The sequence below is a fragment of the Phaethon aethereus genome, assembly GCF_964289735.1.
Source record: "Phaethon aethereus genome assembly, chromosome: Z".
In the NCBI taxonomy this organism is placed as follows: Eukaryota; Metazoa; Chordata; class Aves; order Phaethontiformes; family Phaethontidae; genus Phaethon; species Phaethon aethereus.
In genome coordinates, this window is record NC_138577.1 from 33,242,492 (window position 1) to 33,269,764 (window position 27,273).

At 37.6% G+C, this 27,273-nt stretch overlaps 1 protein-coding gene across 2 annotated transcripts in view; it reads left to right on the forward strand.

Moving 5' to 3' along the window:
- The window catches only part of UHRF2 (ubiquitin like with PHD and ring finger domains 2), a gene marked incomplete at its 5' end in the record, with an annotated part of 97,823 nt that overhangs the window by 17,917 nt on the left and 52,633 nt on the right, over positions 1-27,273 (forward strand). For both annotated transcript variants that reach the window (XM_082013478.1, XM_082013479.1), the window contains 2 exons: positions 2,717-2,979; positions 19,244-19,462. In XM_082013478.1, the coding sequence (XP_081869604.1) occupies positions 2,717-2,979; positions 19,244-19,462 (482 nt within the window). The remainder of the gene's footprint in view (positions 1-2,716; positions 2,980-19,243; positions 19,463-27,273) is intronic.

The following is a 27,273-nucleotide window of genomic DNA, read 5'->3' on the forward strand; positions in this document are numbered from 1 at the left end:
ATGTTAGGAAAAAAAATGGATTCAGAAGCTTCTTCTGATTCTCCCAGTCCTTGTAACTTTTCATCCAGGAATCTCTGGCTGCTGTAAAACCAGTTTAGCTGACAACTCTTAACTAGCTTGAAGTAAAAAATAGAAACTGAATCTGTAATTAAAATCAGTATTTGTTTGTTTAATACTGTTCACAAAGACCTGCTAATAACTCAGTTCTCAAAACAGACACCACTAACATAAAATAGTTCTCTGGTATTCCTCAGTGGTCTGTGATAATTATTTGCCCTTACTCTTTGCAAGGGTGGGAATTCTGTTCTGTGAGTATGCACATCAAATTATGGCAGGGTGCATTGGAGGATAATGATTAAGGGAGTTTGCACTGATTTTTTTTTTTTGGTTTTTTTTTGTTCTGTATCTGAGGATGACTTTTGACTTGGATAACATGGCTTCTCTGGCACTTTCATAACTGGTCACAAGAAGTAGCAGCAGATGGGGGAATGCTTAGTAGCATGTGTCTCATTCAGCTCTCTTTTTGAGAGGAGGAAGCAAAGAAGCACTTTGAGCTACAACTGATTCAAACATGTAAGGATGTGTAGGGATGCCTTCATGAGAGTTCCTTCTAGAAATGCCAGAATCCACTGTTTATGTTTAAAATAGATGTAAAATGAGGTTGTCCTTCTGATTTGTTTATTATGTGGCTGAAATTTTTATCCTGGTAAAAATCTGTACTTTGAATACTCCCTCAGTAAGTTTGCAGATGACAACAAGTTGGGTGGGAGTGTTGATCTGCTGGAGGGCAGGAGGGCTCTACAGAGGGATCTGAACGGGCTGGATCGATGGGCAGAGGTCAACTGTATGAGGTTTAACAAGGCCAAGTGCCGGGTCCTGCACTTTGGCCACAACAACCCCATGCAACGCTACAGGCTTGGGGAAGAGTGGCTGGAGAGCCGCCGGGCGGAAAGGGACCTGGGGGTGCTGGTTGACAGCCGGCTGAATATGAGCCGGCAGTGTGCCCAGGTGGCCAAGAAGGCCAACAGCGTCCTGGCCTGTATCAGAAATAGTGTGGCCAGCAGGAGCAGGGAAGTGATTGTGTCCCTGTACTCGGCACTGGTGAGGCTACACCTCGAATCCTGTGTTCAGTTTCGGGCCCCTCGCTACAAGTAGGACATTGAGGTGCTGGAGCGTGTCCAGAGAAGGGCAACGAAGCTGGTGAAGTGTCTGGAGCACAAGTCTTATGAGGAGCGGCTGAGGGAACTGGGGTTGTTTAGTCTGGAGAAGAGGAGGCTGAGGGGAGACCTTATTGCTCTCTACAGCTACCTGACAGGGGGTTGTGGCGACGTGGGCGTTGGTTTCTTCTCCCAAGTAACTAGTGATGGGACGAGAGGAAATGGCCTCAAGTTACGCCAGGGGAGGTTTAGATTGGATATTAGGAAAAATTTCTTCACTGAGAAGGTGGTCAAGCATTAGAACATGCTGCCTGGGGAGGTGGTAGAGTCACCATCTCTAGAAGTGTTCAAAAAACGTGTGGATGTGGTGCTTCAGGACATCGTTTAGGGGACATGGTAGTGCTGAATTAATGGTTGGACCTGATGATCTTGAAGGTCCCTTCCAACCTTAGTGATTCGGTAATAAAAATTTAAAAATACGTCTTGGTATTTTACATAGGAGAAAAAATAAAGGTTTGAGTTTTGGAGGTTATTTTCAGAAGGTGAATGAAAAGAGTAAAATAAGAAGTATCGCTTTTTGGGGATAAACTTGTTAGCTCAAATTGCTGTCAATTGCACTTCCAGATACCTAAGATCTTCCTCACTCTAAATACTAAAAATTACTGACCATGTTATTTTGGCTTGCTCCTGTGAAAATACAGGATTGTTCAGTTTACAGAAACTAGCCCTTGGGGTTAGTAAGAGGAAGTATCTGTGTGCTGCTATGTTGGTACTTAACAGGCTGTGGCTTAAACCAGATATATATCTATATATATATATGTATGTTTCTCATCGGTTATTACAAATGCTTTCCAATTTATTGCTGTGCAATAGTTCTGTTGTAATAATTTTTTTGTACTTGGTGTGCTGTTGGTGAAGTGTTCTTTAAATATCTTTTTCAGTGTTCTCAGTATTATTAAAGGAACATCTACTTAACTAGCTGAAGACTTGAGAAAATGAAACATGATGTAGAATAGTAAAGTGGTTTGGCTGCTTAAGACCAGTATTATGAGTACAGAAGGGAGAAATTCTGGGGTATTTCCATTTCTTACAGTCATAAGATTTTGGCTGACTGTGTGGTGGCAACCTTGTTAAACTTGTTTCCTCATTCTATCTCCTTGAGTCTTTGAGCTAGTCCTTGAGCTAGTATTTTAATGCTGTGTGGGCTTATTTTAGCCATAAAGAATAACTGATGAAGCAAGAGGAAAGAACAATGAAAGAGATCTACCTTTCAGGGTGGGTGGGTGGAGAGGAAGTAACTGAGCCTTTCTTTTTAAAATTACATGCAGATTATATTCATACTAGGCTTTAATGAGGGAATAGTAATAAAATAATGAAAGTGTAATATATTCATGACTGCATGTTGCTTAGACTTGCTTAAGCTCAGCTAGTTACTAGAGTTGATTAACTTTGCTATCAGTAAAACAAACAGTAGCATAGTAAGTTGTTGTATTTATTTTTTTTTCTTAATTGGGATTATGTAAAGTAAGCATAAATTCATTATTGAATTTTCCTTTTAGATAAATGAATTGGTGGATGCCCGTGATGTCAGCATTGGAGCCTGGTTTGAAGCTCATATAGAAAATGTTACCCGAGCAACAAAAGGACATAAGAATGCTAAAGCTCAAGGAAAGAGTGGTAACACTTACAAAAGGACTAATGGAAACTTAAGTCAAGATCATTCTAGAGAAAATGCAAATAATTTGGACAGTGCACCATCCACATCTTATTCAGACTGTATGGACACTGATGAAGAAGCTATTTATCATATCAAGTACGATGAGTAAGTGCTCCTGATACTATTTTGAGGACATCACATATTGTTATTTGGTTTGTATAAACCAAGAATTTCTTGAAGAAGCTTGGAATCAAAGAAAGCGAGTTCAATATTGCAACCAAGAAAAAAAAATTAAATCTATAACACTTTTCGGTTGGATATAGTGAATCTGCTGGGAGTAATGATTTTTTTTCATGCCTAAATACTTGTCAAGTATTCATTTCTTTGTCTTTATGAAACTTAAAATCCGTCCTTTTTATATAAGAAAAAGAAACTATATAACTGAATTTTTACTGTGGGTTTTTCCAAGTAAAGTATTGTTTTAATTTTTTTTAACTATTCCCTGTGTATAGTCAATTCCTCTCATTGGAAGGAGAACCCACACGAGAGCAAATTTTGTTCCTTAATTTAGTTCATTTTTATTCCAAATAGAACGATTGTGCACAAAATTGCAGGTCTGCACTTACAGTAAAGGTTTGTTATAGAGAACTTTGTGACTGAGGGCATGAAACTGATTCAGAACTGGAGAGGAGGCATTAAGGGTGGGTTGTGGTTTTCTTGGTTTCTGTTGTTTCTGTAGTAAAAACAAATTCTGTAGTAAAAACAAATTGCAATGTGTGGGTGGGAAAACCTGAGTTTGGAGGGGTTTCTTATATATGAACAGGTTTTTCACCACTTCATTTGCTTGAGAAATTAGTCTGGATATTTTTTTAAGTAACATCTGTAAAAGCATTAAGCTAAGCTAAATGAATAAAACTGAATGAGTTGAGGGTTTCTAATTTTTGGTACTGAGATTAGTGAAAATATAGTAGTTTGTTCAATGTAAGATTAAGGTAGAAGGATGCAGAGTATATTCGGTGTTAACTAAATGTAGATTTCCAAAATACATTTTTAGACCACCTATTTGAACTTCAGTTACTTTAACATGTAACTGTAACTCTGACTTACATAGAGCACTTTTTTGTTGCTCTTACTAGTAGCAGATGCAACTGAATGCACTTTTTTAACTCACTAAGTTCAGATTCTATGTCTGCAACTGTAAGTTTTCTACTTAAAATGTTGGAGAATTATGAAGGTGGAAGTAGAAATGTAAGTATTTAATTGAATATAGCAAGAAATATGTGAAAAAAAACTTATTCAACCAGTATCATCAAAATGAAAATATTTCTCTCTTGAAATTACATGTCTATTGTGGTGTGATTTCAAAGACCTGGCTTTAAGATTACCTAATTTTACAATCCCGTGCATATTTGTAAGTTAGCCAGGGGCAAACATTTCTGAGAAACAATGTTTGTAACTGTTGCAGTAAAATTATGTTCCATTTTTGTAGATATTGTTGTTTTTCATGAGTTAAAGGTATAGAAGTAGGGAATGTTTCATTACAGGTTTGATTTTTCTTTGGCATATTTGTACTAAAGAAAAAAGATTGACCTCTATTTATATATACTGCAGGATCTAGCCATTACCTTTTAGCAGGTGGAGACAGTCTTTTTATTCTTGCTATGAGATTATGTGTAGCAGTTTTATATTCTTAGCCAACAAAATTAGCTAAGGCACAGAAACAATGTTGCAAGGTAGTCATTGAAGTCACAGTTATTTAACTGATGAGTCTAAAGTTATTGGAAGTTTGAACTTGTGGAAAGAAAAACTGTTTGAAGGCTTTGTGGAAAATGGGACTTGTACACTTACTTACCAGTGATTGGGTTTTTGGCGAATGCTACTGACTGTTGTTATAAATCTTTCAAGGTCTCACTTTTTGCTTTTAGTGTTACCTAATGTGCATATTCATATGGTAGCTATGTGTGCACTCATGTGACTTTGTTTTCATGCATTAGTGTTTACCTCTGGTGTCTGTAGACCACGTGTATCCTGACACCTATCTGCTTGATGGGGGTAGGTCATGGTGTGCCTTGCCACACAGTTGTTCTCTGCTCCAGAAATTGTTTAATCTAATTTATCTCCTGTTCTTTCAGGTTCGTATTTTACTGGTAGCACTATCTTCTGCACAGTTACCTGTTCCTGGGTGTTTTGCTCTTTAGATTTGGACTGTGCATTTTGCTGCTGGATGTACTTGGCGTTCTCTAGTCTGTCCTTGCTGTGTTGTTTTGGAGAAGCTCTTTTCCCTTTTATCTCCTAAAGAAGATGATTCTCTTGGGTGGCATAATTTCAGCTCCGCCTTGCCTACAACAGGTATAGTCTTACAAGACATGAAAACACTTGCCATTATCTGAAACGGAATGAAAATGGCTTACCAATGGATGACATGAGACTCGTGCCTGTAAAGCCATGAAAATTACTTGAATACATTGGAAGTATTATGTATCAGAGGTAGACGCAGGTCTGCAATTTTTCAAATTGTCACTGATGCTCAGTTTCCAGAGTGGTTCTCCCTCTCTGCCTGTTATATCCTTCCAGTTTGGAAAAAAAAATCACCAAAAAGAAGGTTACAGCTGAGGGATAGGTCACCTGTAGTGCACTGAGTTGTTCTACTCCAGCCTCTTGAAAATGAAGCCCCAAGGCTTCATTGTGGTGAATAGTAAATATACTTCACTGTACCATGTGTTACGGCAGACTTAATCTGAGCCTCTGCAAAAAAAAATTTCAAGCAACATCCTTTTTTTTCCTTTTTCCTCTTGATATCTGGAGCCAGTAATACTAATTGTGATGTTTATGTAGGAGATACTGAAAGTCTGTGCAACCCTGTCCCAGGACCAGGTATTCTATCATCATAGGCCTAGTTCTTGCAACAAAGCCCTGTAGGGCAGGCCTGTCTTGCCTCGCTGTCTCCAAAACATGCAAATCCACACCTTGGCTCAAATGAGGGCCTGAAACTGTTCTTTCCTTTCTTTTCTTAGTTGTCCCATGGGTATTCACACTGTATTGATCAATGGTGTCAACCAACACATAACTCGTTCCTGAATCTATCTTGGAACTGTGTAGCTGGGAACTTTATCCAAAAGTGAAGCTTCACCTCGGTAATTATGTCTTGGACTGCACTTGTCAGGAAAGTTCACAGTTAGCCTTAATTGCCTTACTAATTTGTACTGGAGCCCACTTCTGTCTACTTAGAAATTTTTGGGGGTGGTAAGAAAATCTGTCAAAGAGCATTAGAATTAATTAAGAATTTTCATCCAAAATGTGCCCAGAAATTGTGGTGTGTTTACTCTCCCTCCACCAGTTTCAGTGAGGGATAATGCTGCCTTAGCTAGTGGTTCTATGTAGTCCTGTGGCTGCATTGAGGAGGCTGGGTCGGTGCTGGCTTGCTTGTATGTTCTACATCTGATTCTTTGAAAGTAGTTAGAACAGCATCAGCAGATCTGGTATTCATCTGGCTTTGGTTTTCTAGCTGGAAATATTTGACAGTCCCATCAAGTGAAGAATCCAGTAACTCATTAATTCTTTCTCAGAAGGGTAACTTTCAGGTCATTATGCTCTCCTAAGAACAGCTGTTCTTAAAGGATGAAGCAGGACTTGTCTTTCCCTTAGGTGAGAAAGCAGGTTCTAGCAGTGGTGCTGCTAGATTTACATATCACAAGTCCTGTGCAAAACTTAAAAGAAGTTGTTTTGCAGTTTTAGGTTTGGTAAAACCCATTTTCTTCTAACCCTTTTTTTCATAAGACTGTACCTCCTTTAAGGGGCTGAGTTTTCATTTCTTCCTGTCTTTCCACTTCTTGTTTAAACAGAATAGTTAACAGCGAATGTGAAGGGGAAGAATATGGCAGAGCATATTTTTTGGTCTTCTAGCAAAGAGTATGATTAAGAGAAATTTAACCTTTCTGGGCAAGAGCCTAGTTATAATCATTTCAAAGGGGTAACTACCTTATGACTAAACAGAGTTCTCTTACCAGCTGTGACTGCTACAGATAGGAGGTACTACATGTCCCTCCTTGATTTTGTAGGCAACAGGGTAGCTGAGTTGTTTCTGGTTTTGTGGTTTCTCCTCTCTCTCCCTCCCTCCCCACCTGAGGCTGTATGCCTAGCATTTAACTAAATTGCTGCAGTAGTTGTAAGGCCTATGTGTTTTTGCAGAGAGATGGTTTTGCTTATAGAAAACCTGGTGCCATTTGGAGGAACAGAACTTCTCAATTCTGGTTTAAACTGGAGTCACAGTTCTTGATAAGCTCAAAGATTTAAAAGGTTTGTGGTGCTTAAGAGACCAAAGTATCAGTTTTATCAATGCAGACGTTCAGTCAGTACCAACTCTCTTGGCATCCAGTTGTGGCAACTGTCTTTTAATACAGAAGGAGATGTGAACCTGTCTTGAACAGAAGAAAGCCTAATCTTTATTTGAAAAGAGTCATGAGGAGTACAACACATGCTTAGATCCTAAAGTTAACTGAGATAACTGTAGCTAGAATCCTTGCCACAGCTTGCTTGAGAATCACTTCTAGGTCAGGAGCAGGACATTTCAGTAGTCTAATGTGGCGCCATAAGGACATGTCTTACAGTGCTGTGTCATGTGAAAGTTTGCCCTTTCTTCTTATTTCCTTTCATATTTGTTGTTTGTAGAGCAGTAGATATAGTCTTAGTTTCAGGAAGACAGTTCTCTCACTTCAGGCGTTAGCTTCTTGATGGCTAGCTCTTCCATGAAATGGTGGAAAGACTTACTGATTTACAAACAAATGCTGTCTTTTCCTGTTTAAGTCATTTGTAATGAAGGTATTCTATTTAAGAAGGCTCTCAAGGTAGTCACAAGAAGGTTAGACATTTCTGCAGCCTGGGAAATGTCAGTATGCCTACCTGTATGCAAGTATAGATTTAGCATGCCTCAAGTGTAGGTGACTTTTTTCAGGGCCATCGTGCTTGGCTGATATACCCCCCTCAGGTTTTATATCAATCAAGAGAGAAGTTTGACTTAAACCTTGAGGTAATAGCTGCATGATGTGTCATAAAGTACACTGTGGCTAGTTATTCTAGGGAACCAGGTACTTTAGCGAGAGGGATCATTTATTTACTTAATTCTTAATATGAGCTGTGGAGTGATGCCCTCTGAACACTTTCAGATGTGGAAGTAGTCTGAGGTCTCTTTGTTTCTCAGCCCAAGGTATTATAGTCAAGTGTGTGTCTGTGTAGGATGTGTGTTGGATGTTTTTATGGTCCTTAAGAATTTACATGGATATCTTGTCTTTAATGCTGTAAAGAGCTGGTCTGAAAAGCAATGTGAGGTAGCATGCACCCTCAGCAAGTTTGCAGATAACGCCAAGTGAAGTGGTGCAGTTAACGCACCTGAGGGATGGGCTGCCATCCAGAGGGACCTGGACAAGCTTGAGGAATGGAGCTGTTTGAACCTCCTGAGGTTCAACAAGGCCAAGTGCAGGGTCCTGCACCTGGGTTGAGGCAACCCCCAGTATCAGTACAGGATGAGAGTTGAAGGGACTGAGAGCAGCCCTGCTGAGGAGGACTTGGGGGTACTGGTGAATGAAAAGCTGGACATGAGCTGACAGTGTGTGTTCATAGTCCAGAAGGCCAAAGGTGTCCTGGGCTTGATCCAAAGCAGCGTGGCCAGCAGGTCGAGGGAGGTGATTCTGCCCCTTTACTCCTCTCTGGTGAGATCCCACTTAGAGTACTGCTCTGGAGCCCTTGGCACAGGAAAGACATGGACCTGTTGGAGCGGGTCCAGAGGAGGGCCCCAAAAATGATCAGAGGGCTAGAACACCTCTCCTCTGAGGACAGGCTGAGAGACTTGGGGTCGTTCAGCCTGGGAAAGAGAAGGCTCTGGGGAGACCTTACTGCAGCCTTCTTGTACTTACAGGGGGATTATAAGAAAGATGGGGACAAACTTTTCAGCAGGGCCTGTTGCTATAGGACATGGGGTAATGGTTTTAAACTGGAAGAGGGTACATTTTTACTAGATAGAAGGAAGAAACTTTTCACAATGAGGGTGGTAAAACACTGGAAGAGGTTTCCCAGAGAAGTGGTAGAGGCCCCATTCCTGGAAACCTTCCAGGTCAGGTTGGACGGGACTCTGAGCAACCTGCTGTAGTTGAAGATGTCCCTGCTCACTGCAGGGAGGGTTGCACTAGATGACCTTTAAAAGTCCCTTCCAACCCAAAAATTCTGTGATTCTGTGCACTATAAATGAGTTACAAGACCAGCCTGATTCTGGCAATTTAGGTAGCCAGATGGCCATTACTATTCATGAGTATTCCTAAAAGCTTCACCAAGTTCCTGGATCTGTGCAGGCAGAAGTTAGTATTTCTAATAGTAGATTTATTAAGAGTAGATTTTTTTGTTATAGTTCTTAATATTTCATTTTACTAAAACAGACTTTATCATTGTTGGTGAACAGGAAGACTTTAACGTGGTGGACTTAGGTTTCCAAGTACATTAGGGTTCTTGCCCGTTAGTGTCCTTCAAAGAGAAGCTCTTTGGTTGATACTTTTGTTTGCCTGCTGGATCTTGAGGGTTATTACATTAGTCCTTGCTTCTATATCAGTACACCATCTTTCGGAGAGTTTCCCAGGCTTCTCTCCTTGAACTTTACTGAAGTTAATGTTTCTTCTGGGTTTGGTGAGAATGCTGCAGTCTCTGAGGGATCCTCATCATTAATGAAGTAGGAAACTGATAGTTGTTGTTAACATTCAGAGCTTCTGGCAACCAGCTTGCTATGTCTGTTCTTCAGCAAGATGACTTCAGGATTTCTCTCACTTCTGCGGGGAGAATGACAGCTTGCATGTGGGTTTCTTTTTTTTTTAATTTTTTTTTTATTACAGATTTTCTTTTGGGACTAGTCTAGGTTTTGACTTAAACTAAGATTCAGCGTGCTTCTGATTTTGGTTAGAAAACTAGTTTTCCTATATTCTTCTATCTTTCCTATATTCTTCTCCTTAAATTGTGTAGCCGTTCATAAGTTGGATAGATTAGGTGTCATCCAACTTGCTTGGGACCAGTTACTTCATGCAGTCCCTATGTCTCTTTCTGCTGCTAGCTGGAAGATCAAAGGGTACAGTGGTCTTAGCAATGGTCTCCATAGATGCTGGTAATCTGAAAATCTGTTGCAAGACTGCTAAGGCAGAGCTTAAGTTGCAATATACTTTTAACTGACATTATTACAGAATGCCACCATTCTGGGTATCTATAGAATATTAGATGTGTTTAGAAACTATGGTGTCCTTACAGATTACTGTGTAACGAAGAAATCTGAAGCCCACTCTGTCTAAACTGGGTGTGGGGAGCTACTGACTGTGCCTGTAGACTGGTGTGTAGATAGTTAGGAAGGAGTACTTAAGGGCAGCTGGTTTCTCTGAGGTGTGATTTCCATGTGCATGCTCATCACTTACCAATCCTGAAGCCTGTATGCTGTTGGGGTTTTGAAGTCGAGTAAGAAACCAACAGCTGTTTCGTGCAGGCAAAACAGGTTGCTTTGAGTGAACTTTGTTGCTCATAGCCTGGTAAACCAGGCATGATCGTGAATGTGGCTTTCATAGGGTCACACACTCATGCACTCTGGGTATGCTGACCCTTGTTTCTAGTAGAGAACTCAGTTATGTAGTTGCTGCTAGTGATGCATTCCTGTGTACTCCCTGTACCAAACATATAGGGCAGGAGGAATGGGAAAAGGAGAGTGTGGACAGATCTATGCCTGTTATGGAGGCATTTTTGTTTACAGAATAAACAAAAAAACCCTGAGTAATGCATTTCTAAGAAATAAAATTATTGATGGATAATTTCTATTTCATTCTTCAGTGTGAAGAATTAAGAACAGCATTGATTTTACCTCAGTATCTAGTAAGATGTCTGTTCTTACTGGTTCTGTCCTTAAACTGCTGATGCTCTTGCATCCAAATAAAGAGCTTGTATTGGTGTACTATATATACTTTTATCAAATACTAATTAGGACCTGTAGTCCTCAAGAATAAATGCACCTGTTGTTGTGCTGAATTTCGTAGAATCATTTAACAAAATTACATTCTTTATCCCCAAGAGATTACAGCCTACTTTGAAGGTAAAGGCACATAAGAACATGCCATTACCATACATGTATGCCTCAGTCAGTACATCTTTCTCATTAGCCAGTTAGTCTTCCATAAGATGTGTAAAATGTCATAAAAGTAAAAATTATTGTAGAAAATACCACAGTAATTTTAGACCCTCAGATCATAAATGGAATCCAGGAAAAGATTAGTGTATGTGGTAGCTTGTAATAAAAGGAGACTGATTTCAGTGATCAGTGGGACTGCTGTTCATTACACTCAGTTCCTTAGTGTAAATTGAACTAATTTGGCTGTATCAGACTGTCAGTGGTAGCTTTTATTCTGAGATGGAAGATTTGCTGTTAAACACTAGTAAAATGCATTGACCTGTCAACTCAGTACTCCTGTGTTTTCATTTTTGTTTCTGCTGCTGTCTGAGAAGCATTTGAAAGTTTGGCTCTCTTTTTTTACCATTTTAAGCTTATTTGCTTCTGCTTCTGAAGTGTTTGAGTCATGTTAGGGTCATAGGTGACCCATGCGACCTGAAAGAGATACAAAAATAGGAACGTGGGCAACGAACTTTATTTGGACAGATAGGATCCCTCCCAACCTTTTTCCCTATTTGAATACTTTTTTTTTCCCCCAAATGTTTGTTCATTCCCCAGATCTCATTCTCCTCAAATGGAAGACATTTATTCCTGTATTATTTCGTGTTGTAGGAGATTTGAAAAGTTTTTAAGGGAAGATCTTTGAATACAGGAGGAGTTCTCATTGTCAGGAAGGTTACTTTTTTAATTTAATTTTTTTTCTTACACATGTATTCTGTTTATTCAGGACTAATCAGGGTTGCAGACAGTAAGAGAAGTTCACCTTGAAAGTGATGTGAGGAGAAACAGTTCCCAATGAAGGCTAAAGGTATTACTGATCATCCTTTTTATAAAGGGAGGAGACAAAAAAAAAAAAACTATAAGGAATTCTGTTTGAAAGACTGTGATAGCCTAGCACTCTAAAATGCTCTGTCCTGCTGTAGCCATTAGCTTTGCCAAAAAAGTCTTGCCTATTTCAGGTGAGCTTCGCTTGTCATTTGTAGTCCAGACTGTCATTAACCTTTGAAAAACAATGTGTTTATGCACAATTCTGCCTTTTCTTTTAAAGTGTATGTGTATATATATACACATATATGTATTTTCATAATATGTATGTATATTAAGAAAATTGGGCTTTCACTGTGTTGTCATAGAGGTCAGAAATTTTAGTCATCCTGTGTGCTGCATAAGTAACGTGCAAGACACAGGTTGATAGTTGGGGAGCACAGAATATTTTGAGGAAATGAGAAGAAAAATTCTAAGTACTACCTGGTCAAGAAAAATCATCATTTTCTCCTTGAAAATGTCTCCTTAGCTGAAGAGCTTGTCATGAGGATAGTCTTAAACTTGTTATTCCGTTCTCAAGGATGGTTTGAAGATTAGACTCGCTTAACAGGTTTTTTTTTTCCCGAATGTTTTTAATGTGAAATGTTCAAATAAAAATATTAGACTGGGGTTTAATAGAATATATCTGAGAATACACACAGGTAGCACTGTTGATAAATTGATGTTGGAGACCAAATGACATTATGGGCAATTGTCAGATGAGGTGGCCACTGTTTCTTCCTCTTACCTTACTTCCTTACTATGTACACCTGATAGTTAAGTTGCATTGAATTTGGTGGTTGTGTGGCTGTACAGTGAAGTGTTCTTGCTTCCTAATATATCTAAAAACTATTGTTCACTAAGTGAATATTACTGTTTTTTATGTCACTGATCCAATCAAATGCTTTTGCCACTATGATGTAGGTGCACGGTGGGGGCAGAACAAGGGAAAGTATCACTGCTTTTTTTGAGAGGTAGCTGCTTTGGGCAGCATTAGTGACAGTGCGTGATGCACACAGTTCTGTTTTGAAGAAATGCCAAAAGCATACAATGCATTTCTCAAATACCCCTTGTAAACATGTTTACTGAAATATTTGACTTTTTTCTTTATATACATTAAGCACAGGAGATCATGAATAAGAGGAAGGTGTATGCTGTCTAATCCCTGGCAGTAGTCTTGACAGGTGAAGTGAGGAGACTGGGATGTGATTTCTTTTGAAGGACACTAAGTTAACGGCTAGAAATATGAAGAAGTGTCAGGAGCTACAGATCATAGCTTCATTATGGCACCTGTTATCTTCAGTTCATGTTGGCCACTTCAGAATTTCAGAAGAGGAAGAGGAAAGAGAACTGTATTGTCTGCCCAGTAGAATCTTCTCTTAAGACAATCTTTTCCTAAGGCAAATGTGGTTTTTTGATGTTCTGTCAATAACAAATTTCTTTTATAATTGGTCTGAATGACTACTTGGAGCACCTCTCCTAGCTGCATAATTTTGTTTTCTAGTTTCTAGTATTGGTGATTTGTTTACTCATTCGAAACTTTCTCTCATACAGTTTATTAGACAATGCTAAAACAATAAGACCTGCTAGGTCACATATAAGTCTTCATTCTTTATACACTCGTTAGAAAAAGTGTGCCGCTATGATATGGCTGTCTAGGCATAAGAGTTCAAACTTACAAGTATTTTGGGGGAGTAGACTGCATGCTACTGTGCTTAATTTCAAGAAGTTGATTCCTTGTAAGTTTCTTTGCCCCATTTGCAGTGGATTTCATGACTGCATAATCTATCTTTTATAATCTCAAAGTACTTGCATGTATTAGTTTTCAGCATTTTGACAAATGGCATTAACTGTAAGGCTTTGATTTCTAAGGGTGTAGACACTTTCCACAAACTGAAAAGGCAATTGTTGAGGAGAAAATCCAGGTGTTTCTTGTGCCTCTTTAGAAAGCATATGAAATGAAGGGAGGAAAGCTTTGCTGTCCTAGTAGTTTGAGATAACTGAAATGTCAACAGTTAAACTTTTTTTTCCTTTAAATCTGATACTTGGCTGAAAAAAATGATATGGTCAGTGAGAATGTGGTTGAACTCTTTCTACTTCGTATTCTAGTAGAAGAATACTTCGTATTCTACTACTGTATTTCTACAGTCTTTAGCTGTAAGTCTTCTCCTTGCATAGTCACAGGATTGAACACCTGAGGAAAGGTTTTTCAAAAAAATAAGTCAGTAATTGTGTGACTTAGCACATAGCATGACATGTAGTGAAATAAACCTGTTTTTCATTAAATTCACAGTATTTAGACTCGTTCTAAACAGTTTTGTATTAAAAATTCAGCCTTACATGTATTTCTTACAGCTTTTGAACATCTGATTTGATATTCCTGTTTCCAGTTTGTCATCTTTCAGACTACCTGTGTTGTCCACACACGGCAATAGTTTAAGTCTAGCAGTTAATTTTTCTCAATACTCAGGACAAAAGTAATTAGGAAAGTAAGATGTTTCTTTTCAGGCTCTTAATATGGTTTCTCAGTGTTTAAGCTGCTTAATTCTGTAATTCTTGGTTGTTAGGTAAGGTTTTCAAGATCTCGTTTGTGTTCCATGTGACTTGATTTTTATCTTTATTGACATTCATTATTGCTTCCAGTTTGTCTTTTGAAATATGTCACCTTTTTTCTTGTAATAACAGACTATCAGACCTACTCGTCTTCTTTTGGAAGTGCAGACTCACACTTTTATTATCACAGTGATTTTGGTTTTTTTTTCTTTCGTAATTGTGGCTTAGGTGCTCTTCCAGTATAGTCTCATTTGCTTTCTCAAAATACTACAGCAAAATTATGCTCATTATTTCCTCAGGTAGCAAATTGTCAGGGGGTGGTAGTGGTGAAAATGTAGTTTTTATTCAGGTTTACCTTCTTAATCAGATTTACCTCCCCTTAGAGTTCATTCCTTTTTCTTTTATTTGTGCCCTTCTATTCCTTCATTTCTGGGTCTATATTGAATGACTCTTTTCTGAGTTTGTTGATTGGGAAAACAAATAATACTTTCATTCTATTTATATTTGAAAATAACGATTTAAGAAATTGCACATCTGCACTAACATTCCTTACCATACCAATATGGAGATCGTTTGGGGAAGTCTTGGCTATTTCAATACTGACCATAGCCAAGAAACACTGGAATTTTTGCTTCATAGATAATTCTTTGCTTTGGAAACTGTCTGTACAGATAGGAAGTCCTAAGAAATCCTTGCTATGCTAGTGTTAGTATTTGCTGTTAGAAATATTACAGGGAAAAATTAAATTATAGGGCAGTACAGCTTAATGATAAACATGAGACTTCTTTATGGGTGGTATTCATTAAACTGTTATGATTATGCTTACTGTTATTATGTCTGCTTTTCTTAATATTAGGTGCCAAGTGTCATGAAAAACATGGAAACCCAAGGAAATATTTACAATTGTTTTAAGTTTAAAGGTTGGATTGTGTCATATAATCTTAATTTCAACTGTACCAAACTTATGCTAGTCTACTTAGAACACTGCTGTGAAAATGTTTCTGTTTTCCCTTCAGGGTCAACTTAGGATTTTAAAAGTAACTCAATAAATAAGAAAACACTTTCAGTAAACACTTATGTCTAACAGTAGTCCTTTATTACAGCTTGCTGGAATGGGATTTTCACATCATTCTTGAAGGCTCTTGAAAAATCACATTTGTTCTCTTTATGTTTTGGTTTATCTACGTAATTCCACATATTCCAATTTTGTGGTACTATATTTAAATACTTCTCTTGCATATTTAGGAGATAAGATTTTAGGTTAATGTGAGATTTTTACAAATAACATGTTAAACTTTGGTAAAATAAACATGGAGGTAGTAGCATTTTCTAATTCAAGTGTGTGTTTTTCCTATACTTAGGTAAATTGTGGCATTAGATACATCTGAGGGCATAAGTTTACTGTGGAAGTAGTTTACTTATTACTTCCTATATTGAGGAATAGTGGTACTGTGCTTAGCATATGTAGTGTGACTCTGATTTGAGCCTAACTCAAAAGCTTGTGACAAATGCTGCTTCTCTGGTTCTGCCTGGGGTGCCAGTTATGGACAAATGTGAATGTTAAATATCTGCTAGCATTCACTGATGTCCATAAAAGCCTATTTCTGTGATGAAGGCACAGAAGCAAAACATTCATGGTCGGGAACCTGATGCAAAAGAAGGGTGAATTCTGACATGGGAAATCTCACCTGTAAGCTGCTTTTTTTTTTTCCTTTCAAACTTTCCAAGTGTAAGTTTCTGACCAGCCTGTAAGAGGAAAAATTCACTCAGTGAAGAGTCCCCTTTCTTGTCTCTCTTTGGAAAGGAGTTAGTTTCTTTCTGTCTGTAAAGGGAGACTTTGGGCCTCTATTTTGGTAAGTGATCTTGTTCAAGTCATGCTGATAAACTATCTTCTTCGGGTTCTTTAGTCAGATACCTCCAAGAACAGAGGTGGAGTCATTGTTAACAATGACAATCTTTGAAGTTCCTCAGCAGTACAGTAGGAAAGATTCTGTTCTGAGTTGTGTAGGGTGGGAAAGATGAGACAAATCTTAATTTGGGAAAGAAAATATTTCCTATTCATTAAGTAAAAAATATATGTGCCCAAAGGTCTCCCAGGAAAAACAGAACCTGAAGGGATTTTATTTTTGGAAGAGAATAGATTTTTCAGATTAAAGCTAAGTTTCTATGAATATAAACTCTTGCAAGTCACACTTTTTTTTGATAGTGACACTGGAACTTTTCTAATGTGTATTTAATATTTTAACAGTCTCATTGATCTCATATGTACTTCTTACTTGATGGTTTCACTGTATACAAAAATTACCTCTATTTATTTATCTTCTTTAGTTTCCTGATGTTTAAACCCTATTTTTGTTTCGGAGTTCAAGTAAACTGAGTCTCCATTTACTGTGTGCTACTTGCTGTCTTCTCCAAACTTTAGGAAGGGTTTATTGTAAGATGATTGGAACTGACTAGTAGCTTAAACATAGATGTCTTAAGAGTTCAGTAGCCTGTTGTACTGTAATGCGATGTCATTATTCAGGCACTCAATAAAATAGACATTATCTCTGTAGTTGCTTTTTGCTTTGTCTTATTACCTGTAGATGAATCTGTCTTAGGGTTTTTCTGGGTATTACAGTTACAATGTTTATAATTATTGTAGTAGAATTGTATAATAGTTCTTCTAAGGGAAAGCTGCACTACGTAAAGGTAAAATAACAAATGTTAGCTTTGTAGTACACACTCAAATTGGATACAAAACCAAATAAAATGTGGGAACTGTGGAGAGTTACATCATATGAGACTGTCATTTGAATAATGGCTCAATCCCAAGGACCTGTCTTTGTATGATACAATTCCTGTCATGCAGATTTTTATAATTAGGATCTGAAAATGTTGGAGGGAAAAAACCACTCTTTGTATTTAATTTTTTGTAAATAGTTATAGATGTGTTTTTTTACTTGGCCATTGGTTTATGTAAAGCTACAGCCACTTTTAAACTGTTGTGGTTTGTGTTTCTTAAAAAAAAAAAAAAAAAAAAGGATAAATCTTCCCACAAATTTAAGACACATTCTAGATGGCTGCCCTCTTTCCCCCACCTTATCTGTAGCAGCAAACTGGTGTGTGAGATTTAATAGAAGGCATAACACAAAGCAAAATGAACTTGTTTAAAATGTCTTCAATTACATCAGTGGGCTTTGTCGACTGTTCAGGAGCAGACATTCTGATTTCAGGCTGTAGTCTATCAGAGCCTCATGCTGTTAATGACAGTAGTTTTAGTATTTCTCTATGTAGTAATGTAGTAAGTTATAATGTGTGATTTCCCCAAGACCTTGAAATGATCTTGTTCACCACAGGGAGGCAGGCTAGAAAGTGGCAGAGCCATGCTTTTGTTAGTAAGAGTAGGATTTTGCCATTAAGATTTAACAACACTGTTTGACAAAAGTATATTAACTATACAGCATGAGTGCCCTTGCTAAAGTGCCAATAATTGTATGATGGAAATGTAATTTAAGATATATCCTCAGCAATATTTGTTAAGAAGGAAGAATGAATAACTTTTAATAGTACTTGTTTATAGGTAGTAGACTTACTTTCATTTTCTCTGTTAAATTTGTACTGTGACATCATCTAGTACTAGTTAAATGATGGAGGATTCTTTATTTGTTTACACACAGTATCAGAAAGGAACTTCATTGTTTCAGTCTAGCATCTTTTTACTCTTCGTAACAGGCCAGCTTTTTTCTTCTGCCAGCAGGGTTTTCATCATGTCCATATTGTACTGTTTTTCCAGCACATGCACAAACTATACAGGCTCTACTATCATTAAATAATTGCCTTATGCAGAGGATTTAAGAAGGCTGTGGTGTTAAACTGAGAAGTTAACATCTCAAATCTTAAAAGCTCCTCTTTCTTGCATTGGGATTTTAGTTGTAGTGCTGTCAAATATTACTGTCTTAATTCTGCTAAATGAGTTTTTCTCAGCTTGGAAAGAAATTGGAGCTCTTCAGAAATTATTCATGACTCTATTTTTTTATATGTGCTGTGGTGGCATACACCAACACAGGATGAAGAAAGCAATCTCTTCCAAACCCTAGCAATTTGTGGGCAATATTATGTAAAATACTGTGTAAAAAGCTGCCAAGCTTCAAGGAAAATAAATCAACCAAAATTTCTTAATTATGATGTAGTGAACCGTTAATTTATTTTATTTTGCATTTTATATTGCACTTCACACTTCTCTTGGCAAGATATAGTAAGTTGTCTGGAGAAGGAATGATTTCCCCATTTATCTTTCTAGATTTTTTTGGTATTGTAATTTAAAGGGAGAAACACTTTCAAATTGTTAGTTCATGTGTCTCATTAAGAGTCTTAGTTGTTTCTCACTTACTACATTTTGTAGTAAGACTTTTTTTTAAACATGGTGCAAAGAATGTGGACTTTGACTATATGCACCACATTAATTTGATACGCTGTGTTTGTAGGGTCAAATTTTTAAAAAGCACTGTCTGTGGTGTTACTGAAGTTAGTGGAAATGTAACAAATACATGAAAGCAAAGCTAAATTAGAAATGTGCAGAGTTGAGAAATATAGTTATATTCATTACTTTTTCATTGGGAGTAAACTGGTGTGTGCCAAAACCTTGAACTTGATTGCATTCCAATCAAAAAAGTCATCCTGTGCTTATAGACTTACTTAATTATTTAAATATTTTTTTGAGAGAGAAAACTCCTGAAAGGCTATTTTCTTTCATCTGACATTCATCAAATTCCTGGTCTGTGTTTAGATAAAAACTAAACTTTCAAAAGGGTATTAGGTTAGATTTTTATACTATGTTTCTTATATGTTGTCTGTGACTTCTTACTGCTACAGGAGTCATAATCATTACTGTTGTTGGTTTTACTTTTCAAGGTACCCAGAGAATGGCATAGTAGAAATCGACACCAATAATCTTCGACCCCGAGCAAGAACCATTCTGAAGTGGAGTGAACTAAAAGTGGGTGATGTGGTGATGGTTAACTACAATGTTGAGACTCCAGAAGAAAGAGGATTTTGGTTTGATGCAGAAATTACCTCTTTGAGAGAAATCTCAAGGACTAACAAAGAGGTTCATGCTAAAATTCTGCTGGGGTAAGATTTATCTGACCAACTCATAAAGTCTCTACATATAATATAAAGTATGTTTGTTGTTTTTTTGTGTACTAGTCATCACTAGATTAAAATTAATGTCATACTTTGATTCCACAGCTGCCTGAGTCATGGAATTACAGTGCATGGTTTTTATGGTGTGCAGTCTCAGCTATGAATCAGAACTTTTACATTTCCCAAGATTGCTGGAGGCAACCATAATGTTTCATGTATTATCTGTGATTCAAACTGATCAGAATGTGGTTTTATTTATATTCCTTTATAGGTTATATATTTATACATTTATATTAATTTTTATATATTATATGTTCAATTCTATTGAAAACTGAAAAATCTGTTTTCAGTAATTCTTTAGATAATTGGGAACCCCTAGGTCTCACTGAGTATTAGTCGTCTCTGAGAATAAAATATTTATGTGGGTATTGTAGCTTCTGATAAGTAAAATGTGGAACTGTGGGATGTGGGAATTATGAGTTTCCGTGTGGCTGAAGTCACTTAAGTGTCTTTGCTTTGTTTTCCTATTCCATTTACAAAATTTTGCAGAGAACACTGTTGCTAAAGAACTATACAGAAATCCATATGATATTACTGTCAGTAAGCTCTGTTTAACTGCCGTCTTAGGGATGAACAGATGACCAATCTTTATTGGTAGTCTCCTTGAGGAATTCACTGTAACCTTCCTCCTCCTTCTCATTAGCTTTTCTTGTGGTAACTAAGCCTCCCGTGGCTGCTCGCACACTCCTCATGCACCCCCCACCCTGCCCCACATGTTGGGATGGAGAGGAGAATTGAAAAAAAGGTAAAACTTGTGAGTTGAGATAAAGGGAGTTTAACAGGACAGCAAGGGAAGACTAATAATAATGATGGTGATAAAAGAATATACAAAGTAAGTGATGCACAGTACAGTTGCTCACTACCTGCTGATAGATGCCCAGTCAGTTCCTGAGCTGCGGCCCCCTGACCAACTCTCCCCACTTCATACACTGAGCATGATGTTATATGGTAGGGAATATCCCTTGGTCAGCTGTCCTGGCTGTGCCCCCTCCCAACTTCTTGTGCACATCCCCACTGGCACAGCATGAGAATGTGAAAAGTCTTTGACTTGGTACAAGCGTTGCTCAACAACTAAAACATCAGTATGTTACCAACATTATTCCCATAATAATCCAAAACACAGCTCTATACCAGCTACTAGGAAGAAAATTAACTCTATCCCAGCCCAAACCAGAGCAGCTTTCCTCGTTACCTTAATATTATCCTTTTCTGATAGAAAAGAACTAAGAGCAAATGGATTCAGTCTGCCACCTCCATCCTTGCAGAAGAGGCACTTCTACTAACATAGAAGTACTATGTTAGGAATGAAACTGATGTTAAAATTAAACTGGAACTAAAGTGAAATTTCTTTTTACTTAAGAGGTTATTGATTTAATGTTGGCATGTCCCACACTTAACTAGTAGTATTGCTCTGGGAGTATATTCCTAAAAATGAATTGGACTGTTTACATGTTAGTGTAGTTTTCTTTATGAGAAAGGAGAATTTTTGTATTTGTGGGAGGGCTTCCAGTGTAGGATGTGGTTAATTGGAAGAGACATACAGAAGACATGATCAGGTGCAATTGAAGATTTTGTGTTCAAAAAAAGGCAGTCATACCTAGTACTGGGAAATAGGAAAGACATCGACTTGGTCAATCATGCAAATGAATGAAAATCTGTTTTGTGGATGGTTTTTAATTTTAGAATAACAGGAGTTTCATTAGACAATTTCAGTATATTATGGTTGTCTTGTATTAAGTAGAGCAGGCATATGAACTTGTTTTGTAGGCGAAGCAAAAAAAAAAAACCCTCTTCAAATGTAAAGCAAGAAGAAATTGAGTAAGTAGTTTTGAATTATTAACTTGGAAGGGAGAAGAGGTTAAGAAATAGAGGCCAGTCTAGAGAAATGAAGGTTTTCATTGTATGTGCATTTAATATTTTTATGGCCTTTGGTGAATCAGAGGTGGACTTACGACCTTCTACAAAGAGAACTGTCCAGGTATCAGTTTACAAAGTTCAAATGTCTATTGATAACGTTATTTAAAACTGTTGTCTGCATGGATTCTTTCAGAATTTTTCCCATTTACTAAAATAGAATAATCAAGGATATGTTTTATCATGGCAAAAGCAAGCCTGCGGTGGCTAATAAAAAATTCTGTTCATGCTGGTTGGAACTCTATCGGGTACTCTTTTTTTAATATAAATAAGCTGATAGTTGTACTTCACATTTGAAGATGATAACTTCAAGTACCATGGGTACTGTGGCAAGTACCATGGGATTCCCCATAGTATTGACACTGTCCTCTGAAAGGAGTTGGGGGAAGAAAGGCACAGCTGACAAATATCTTATTTTAAATTGGTGAATTTAAGTCCGTTTTTCAAATAAAACATTATTGCAGCTAATTTTCTTCCTGACTAAGAATTCAGGCTTCATTTACATGTGGATGGATTGCATATGCAGTAACCAACTAGTTTGCAGAAAGCAAGGTTATCTGAACTCTGACATTTCTGAAATTTATCAAGGAATAATTCTGTATCACTTGCACTACTTAAGTCATTCCTCTCAATTAGCAGTAAAAGTACAGGGTAAATCTGCTGGTATTCATAAACTTGTGCAAGGAACATGCAACAAGAATCACTTTACATTTCAGGTATATTGGTTTGCAAAATAAAAACCGATCTCGTAGTGTTTCAGTGTTTATTAATATACACTAGCTTAGAATTATAACCATGTTATGTTGTAATATTTTAATCTAGAATAATATAATTAATATATGACTATTCTATAATTTAATATATTATTGATATGTTATCATGAGTTCTTACCATAATGTTAGCATTAGTTAACTGTTTTAAATAAAGGTGAAATCTATTTTGAATGCTTAATGAGTATATGTTAGTGATTAGTTGATTGTATGTTAATGACTAATTATTTGTGTACTACTTAAGAACAACATCAGCAGGCAGTAAAGGGAGGCAGAGTTCTTATGGTTGCTTCAGATATATTCATGGCTTGGACTTTTCCCTTTCTGGCATTATGTCAAAAATTTTTGTGAAACGGTTGGCACAATGACAGGAAAGAACATGTACTGTTTGCAGTAATGCCTTGGAGCTGGTAGAATATGTGACGAGTACTTCCTTTTTCTGTATCTGTTGACATGGGCATTTGTTAGGTGTTACTTTTACTTGTCTCAGTCATAACCTAAAGGAAATGTCCTGTACAGTCTGTCATCATTAGATCATCTTTTGGGAAACAGATATGGATTAGAGAATATTATCAAAGAGAAGAGAGATTATCAGGGGAGAAAATTACATCATTATACCGAAGAATTGACCACATATTAATAATTCTTATTTGTACTGTATTTGCATTGCAACTGAAATTTGCAATTGCAGGATGTCTAAAACCTGCCCAAACTTGACTTACTGTGTCTTAGATACAAATACTAGGGAAACAGCAGCGCTTTGACCATGGAATATATACACGAGCCTAGGACCATAAGTGTCTCATGACTGTGTGTGCATGCTTACAGTTCCAAGTGGTCTCTCTGTCTGGTACCCCTGAACTGATTTTAACTGAATTTGCAGAGTGTACCTCTATTTTTGAACATCCTCTATTTTTCTTTTTCAGGAGTATCTTCTGTTTCATGATAAAAGCAGCTATTTGTAATCCAGAGTAATATGACTTGCCACCTTTGCACTTAAAGGGCATGTATCAAATGTCTGTTCGTGGTGGGTAGTTGTGAGGCAAACTGTTCACAATTTATTTTAATATTAGAGCTCGCTGACATGATAAAAATCACCACACCAAATCAAAGTAGTTCAAATGGTGCTTTGAGTTTTCTCCTTGCTAGACTTGAAGTCAGCTCTTAATTTTCTTCAGTCAGCCTTTGAGAGTTTGAATTTGGCAAGGACTCTATCAATACCAAGGCTTGTATTTTGTTTAAGCCTTTGAAGTTATACAAGAATATCAGAAAAATCTGTTCACTCTGCAGATTTTATACCTCTCTAAGTGAACATTTAATGAATTTGAGGCCTTTACCCAAGCAGTAGTAATGGAAAGTAATAGAAAGGGTACTAAATTTTCAGTTTTATATTTGTCCTTTTTTTAGTTCTGCAGGTTTTTTGCGTTGAGGCTTCCTGCTCCCAAAAAAGGAAGGATTGTTTTGGTTTTGGATCAATCTCTCTAGCTTTTAAGTATGCTAATTTAATTCTCGTTTGAAAAAAATTTTTGCTTTTTTCTGTTATTTTTTGTAGGATACATTCCTGTTCATCTTCTTTTAGACTCCTTTTATTCATGTCTCAGAAGGCAATATGGTGTTTTTACGTGGTCTTGATGCTACCTGTACAGATTTTACTTTTAGCTGCTCCTTTTACTTCTTTTGAACAAGTCTTTCAATTTATATTTAACTTCTGATTTTTGAAGTCATTCATAATATTTGTTTTTATTGCTTTGCAAAGGTACAGAATTTAAACACATTACAGAATGGTGAGCTAACAGTGAAACAATTCTTGCATGTTGTTATGGATGATGTAGAGTTTTGTGCTTCTGTGGATTTCTAGCTAACTGGTCCAAAAAAAAAAATTATTGGCAGTTGTATGTTGTTTTGACACTTAAAAAATAACAGTACCAAACCTCCTGTCCCTTTCAAAATGTATTGTGACAATCAACATGCCACTGTTGTTGTCATACTTTGTAGGTGCCCAGTAGTGTAGTTCTTGTACTATGTTTTTTCTTTAGATGCAGAATTTTTATGTGGTTTATCCCTTACTGATGCTTATATACTTTTGTGGTAGAATCTTCTACCCAAAATATCTTCTACCCAAAATAACTTCTCAGTTTATTGGTTTTAATGTAACATCTTTGATTGTTGCTGGTTGATCTGGGAAGACATTGTTCTGCTGATATGTGGAATATTAACAAGATATACTTGGAGCCATTTTTAAAAATAGCTTTCGTGCTGTATGAGCAGGTATCCTAATAATAAGAATTCTAATTGCTGAAGAACTTGCCTGCAGCTTTCTTACACAGACATAAAAATGGCATATTTCTTCTAGGCACAAAACTTCTGAAAGGGTGAATTTGCATCTCCCTCTCTCCTCTCCTCTCCTCCTTATGACTTCAGTGGAGCTGGTGACCACCTTTTGAAGAAGAGACCTCCTTTTGTATCAATGCAACTATTTCAGATCGAGATAGATACTGATTGTCCAAGAAGCTGCTGGGATTTTTCATGGTGATTCTCAGGAGGTGATGCCTAGAACTTTTTAAGCACTTCTGTGAACTGCTTTTCCATGGTCTCTACAGCTAGACATGGCTCTCTTTGTGATACACAGCCTTAGGTAATAGTCTTGCAATTATTAACATGAAGGTCTCTTAACAACAACAACAGGAGTATTTTGGGTCCCACTTAACTATCCTGCTGAACAAAAGAACTCATGTTTGGGAGAGGGGGTGTAAAAATAATTATCTTCTTGCACATAAGAAGTGGAATTCACTTGAAATCAAACTGCTTATTTTTAAATTCTAGATTAGGTTTTTGGTCTTACTTGTGATTTTATTCTTGAGGAGAAACTCAAGAGTTAAAAGATAGAATGGACATGAAGATAGAATATTATTAAAGAGACTTTTGAGTAGCATACAGTGCCACCTCTTGCGCAATAAAAAAGGAGTCTGGGGTGCAGGACAAACTGCCTAGAAGATACTGGAACACACTGTCAGCTCCTGGCACTGGAGAAAGATTGGCCTGCTGGGACTGGAGAAAGGTTGGTGTCCAGGATGTGTTGTTTCGGTCAAATCTGAGACTGAAGAACAGTATCTGACTGAGAATAGTTCATGAAGAGAGCATGAACAGAGTGAATCTTTTAACCACTCACTGTGGTAATTGACCTCTCCAAAGTCATAAATGACATATAGTACCTTGGTTCAGCACCTGTGAAGTCAAAACCAGCAAGTTTTGAAAGAAATACTACATTTTGAAGGGTATTTGGCTGACTAATTATTACAGATACCCTTTTCATGTTTCTTCTTTCTGCTTTCCCTGCTTTCTGTTAAGACAAAAATTTCTGTTTTACAAACATTCCTGAATAGGTATGACAGCGAGGTTATACACAGATTACAGCTATTCCTACATGGGCTTTGTTTTCCTGCACACTTTGTTTTCTTGCTTTAAAGAGGACAAATCTTCAGGAGGTTCCGTTGTGCAGAGAGGAGTGGAAGGATAAGAGTTCTGAGATTGCTGACGCATAATTATTTCTCTTACATGCAAGACTGATTTTTATCTCTTGATACTTCCCTCTTCCCAATTCTTAAAGAGAGAGCATGAAGAGTAATTTATTTGTCCATTGTGCCATTTCCCTGCACATTACCTGTTCTTAACTGGCAATATGGAGAAACTGGTATTTGACTGAGTGTTTCAGTTTGCTTTCCCAAATTGGAGGGAAGAGAGACTAGGTGCTTGTAATTCATGGTGAGTCTTTTGGACTGTTGAATGTATTGTTCTTTTATCTTGAACTTTAAAATTTAAGTTGCAAACCAAGTCTTACTTAGTAAAAGTAGTGTCATCTCTCAAGCTAAAGTAGCTCAGTTATGTAAGAGCTTCTCAGTCCTGCTAGTGAAAGGGTAAGACTTTGGAGCACAAATCCTTCCAAGGGAGAAAGGGAGCAGGCAAATCCTGTGGATCAAAACCTGGTTAATTGCACAGCTCATGTCAACAGGCATTTGACTTTTAATACCATGGGTCCCGTAACTGGTTTCCCATCTGTCCCTGAAGGCCCTTGATCCTCAAGTGGGACAAGAGCATCTATGCCAACAGGCTGGCCAACCTGGTGAGTAGAGCTTTGGGTGTGAAGGGACATTATGACCCATGGTTAAGGGAGGTATTGGCATCTGCATGGAAAGCAAAGGGTACAGGGTGGTGGGAACAAGTGCAATCTTGGGATTGGTAAAAGAGGGATATCCATGTCAAGTGCATCTGTGCAAATACCTACAGCCTGGGAAACAAGTGGGAGGAAGTAGTTCTGCATATAGTCACAGAACTATGACATTTGGTATAGTGGAGACATGATGGGACAGTTCACGTGACTGGAGTGAGATATGGATGGATATAAACTCAGGAAGGGTGAAGATAGAAGGTAGGGCTGCCATGATGTGAAGAAGTTTGGATGTAGGGAGCTTTTCAGTGGGATGACAACAGTCTCTGGTTGAGAGCTTGTGGATGAGGATGGGAGAGACCAAAAAGGATGACATAATGGTGGTGGTTCACCCAATTGGGGTGGGGAAGAGGACAAAGCCTTCTTTAAAAGTCTTTGAATACAGTCACTGATTTTCATGGAGGACTCAAATTCCCTGACATCTCCTGGAATGCAAGCAGTCAAGAAGCTCTCTGGAGGATTTCAGGGATAACTTCTTACTACAGGTACTGGTACAGATCAACAGGGTGATACACAACTGGATCTGCTGTTTATTATCAACAGCTGCCTGGTGATCAGATGATCAATGGTACCCTTGGCTATACTGACTGTGAAATAGTAGATGCCAAGATCCTGCTGGAACAGAGGAAAGGGAGTAGCAGAGCAGGGACTTTGGAATTAAGTAGAGCAGCATTCAATTTCATTCAAGGAACTGGTTGATGGAATCCCATAGGAGGCAGCTGTGAAGGGTAAAGATGCTCAGTAGAACTAACAGGTGCTTCAAGACAAGCTCCTCCAAATGCAAAGATGGCTCATCCTGGTACTCAAGAAACTAATAGATGTACTGGGAG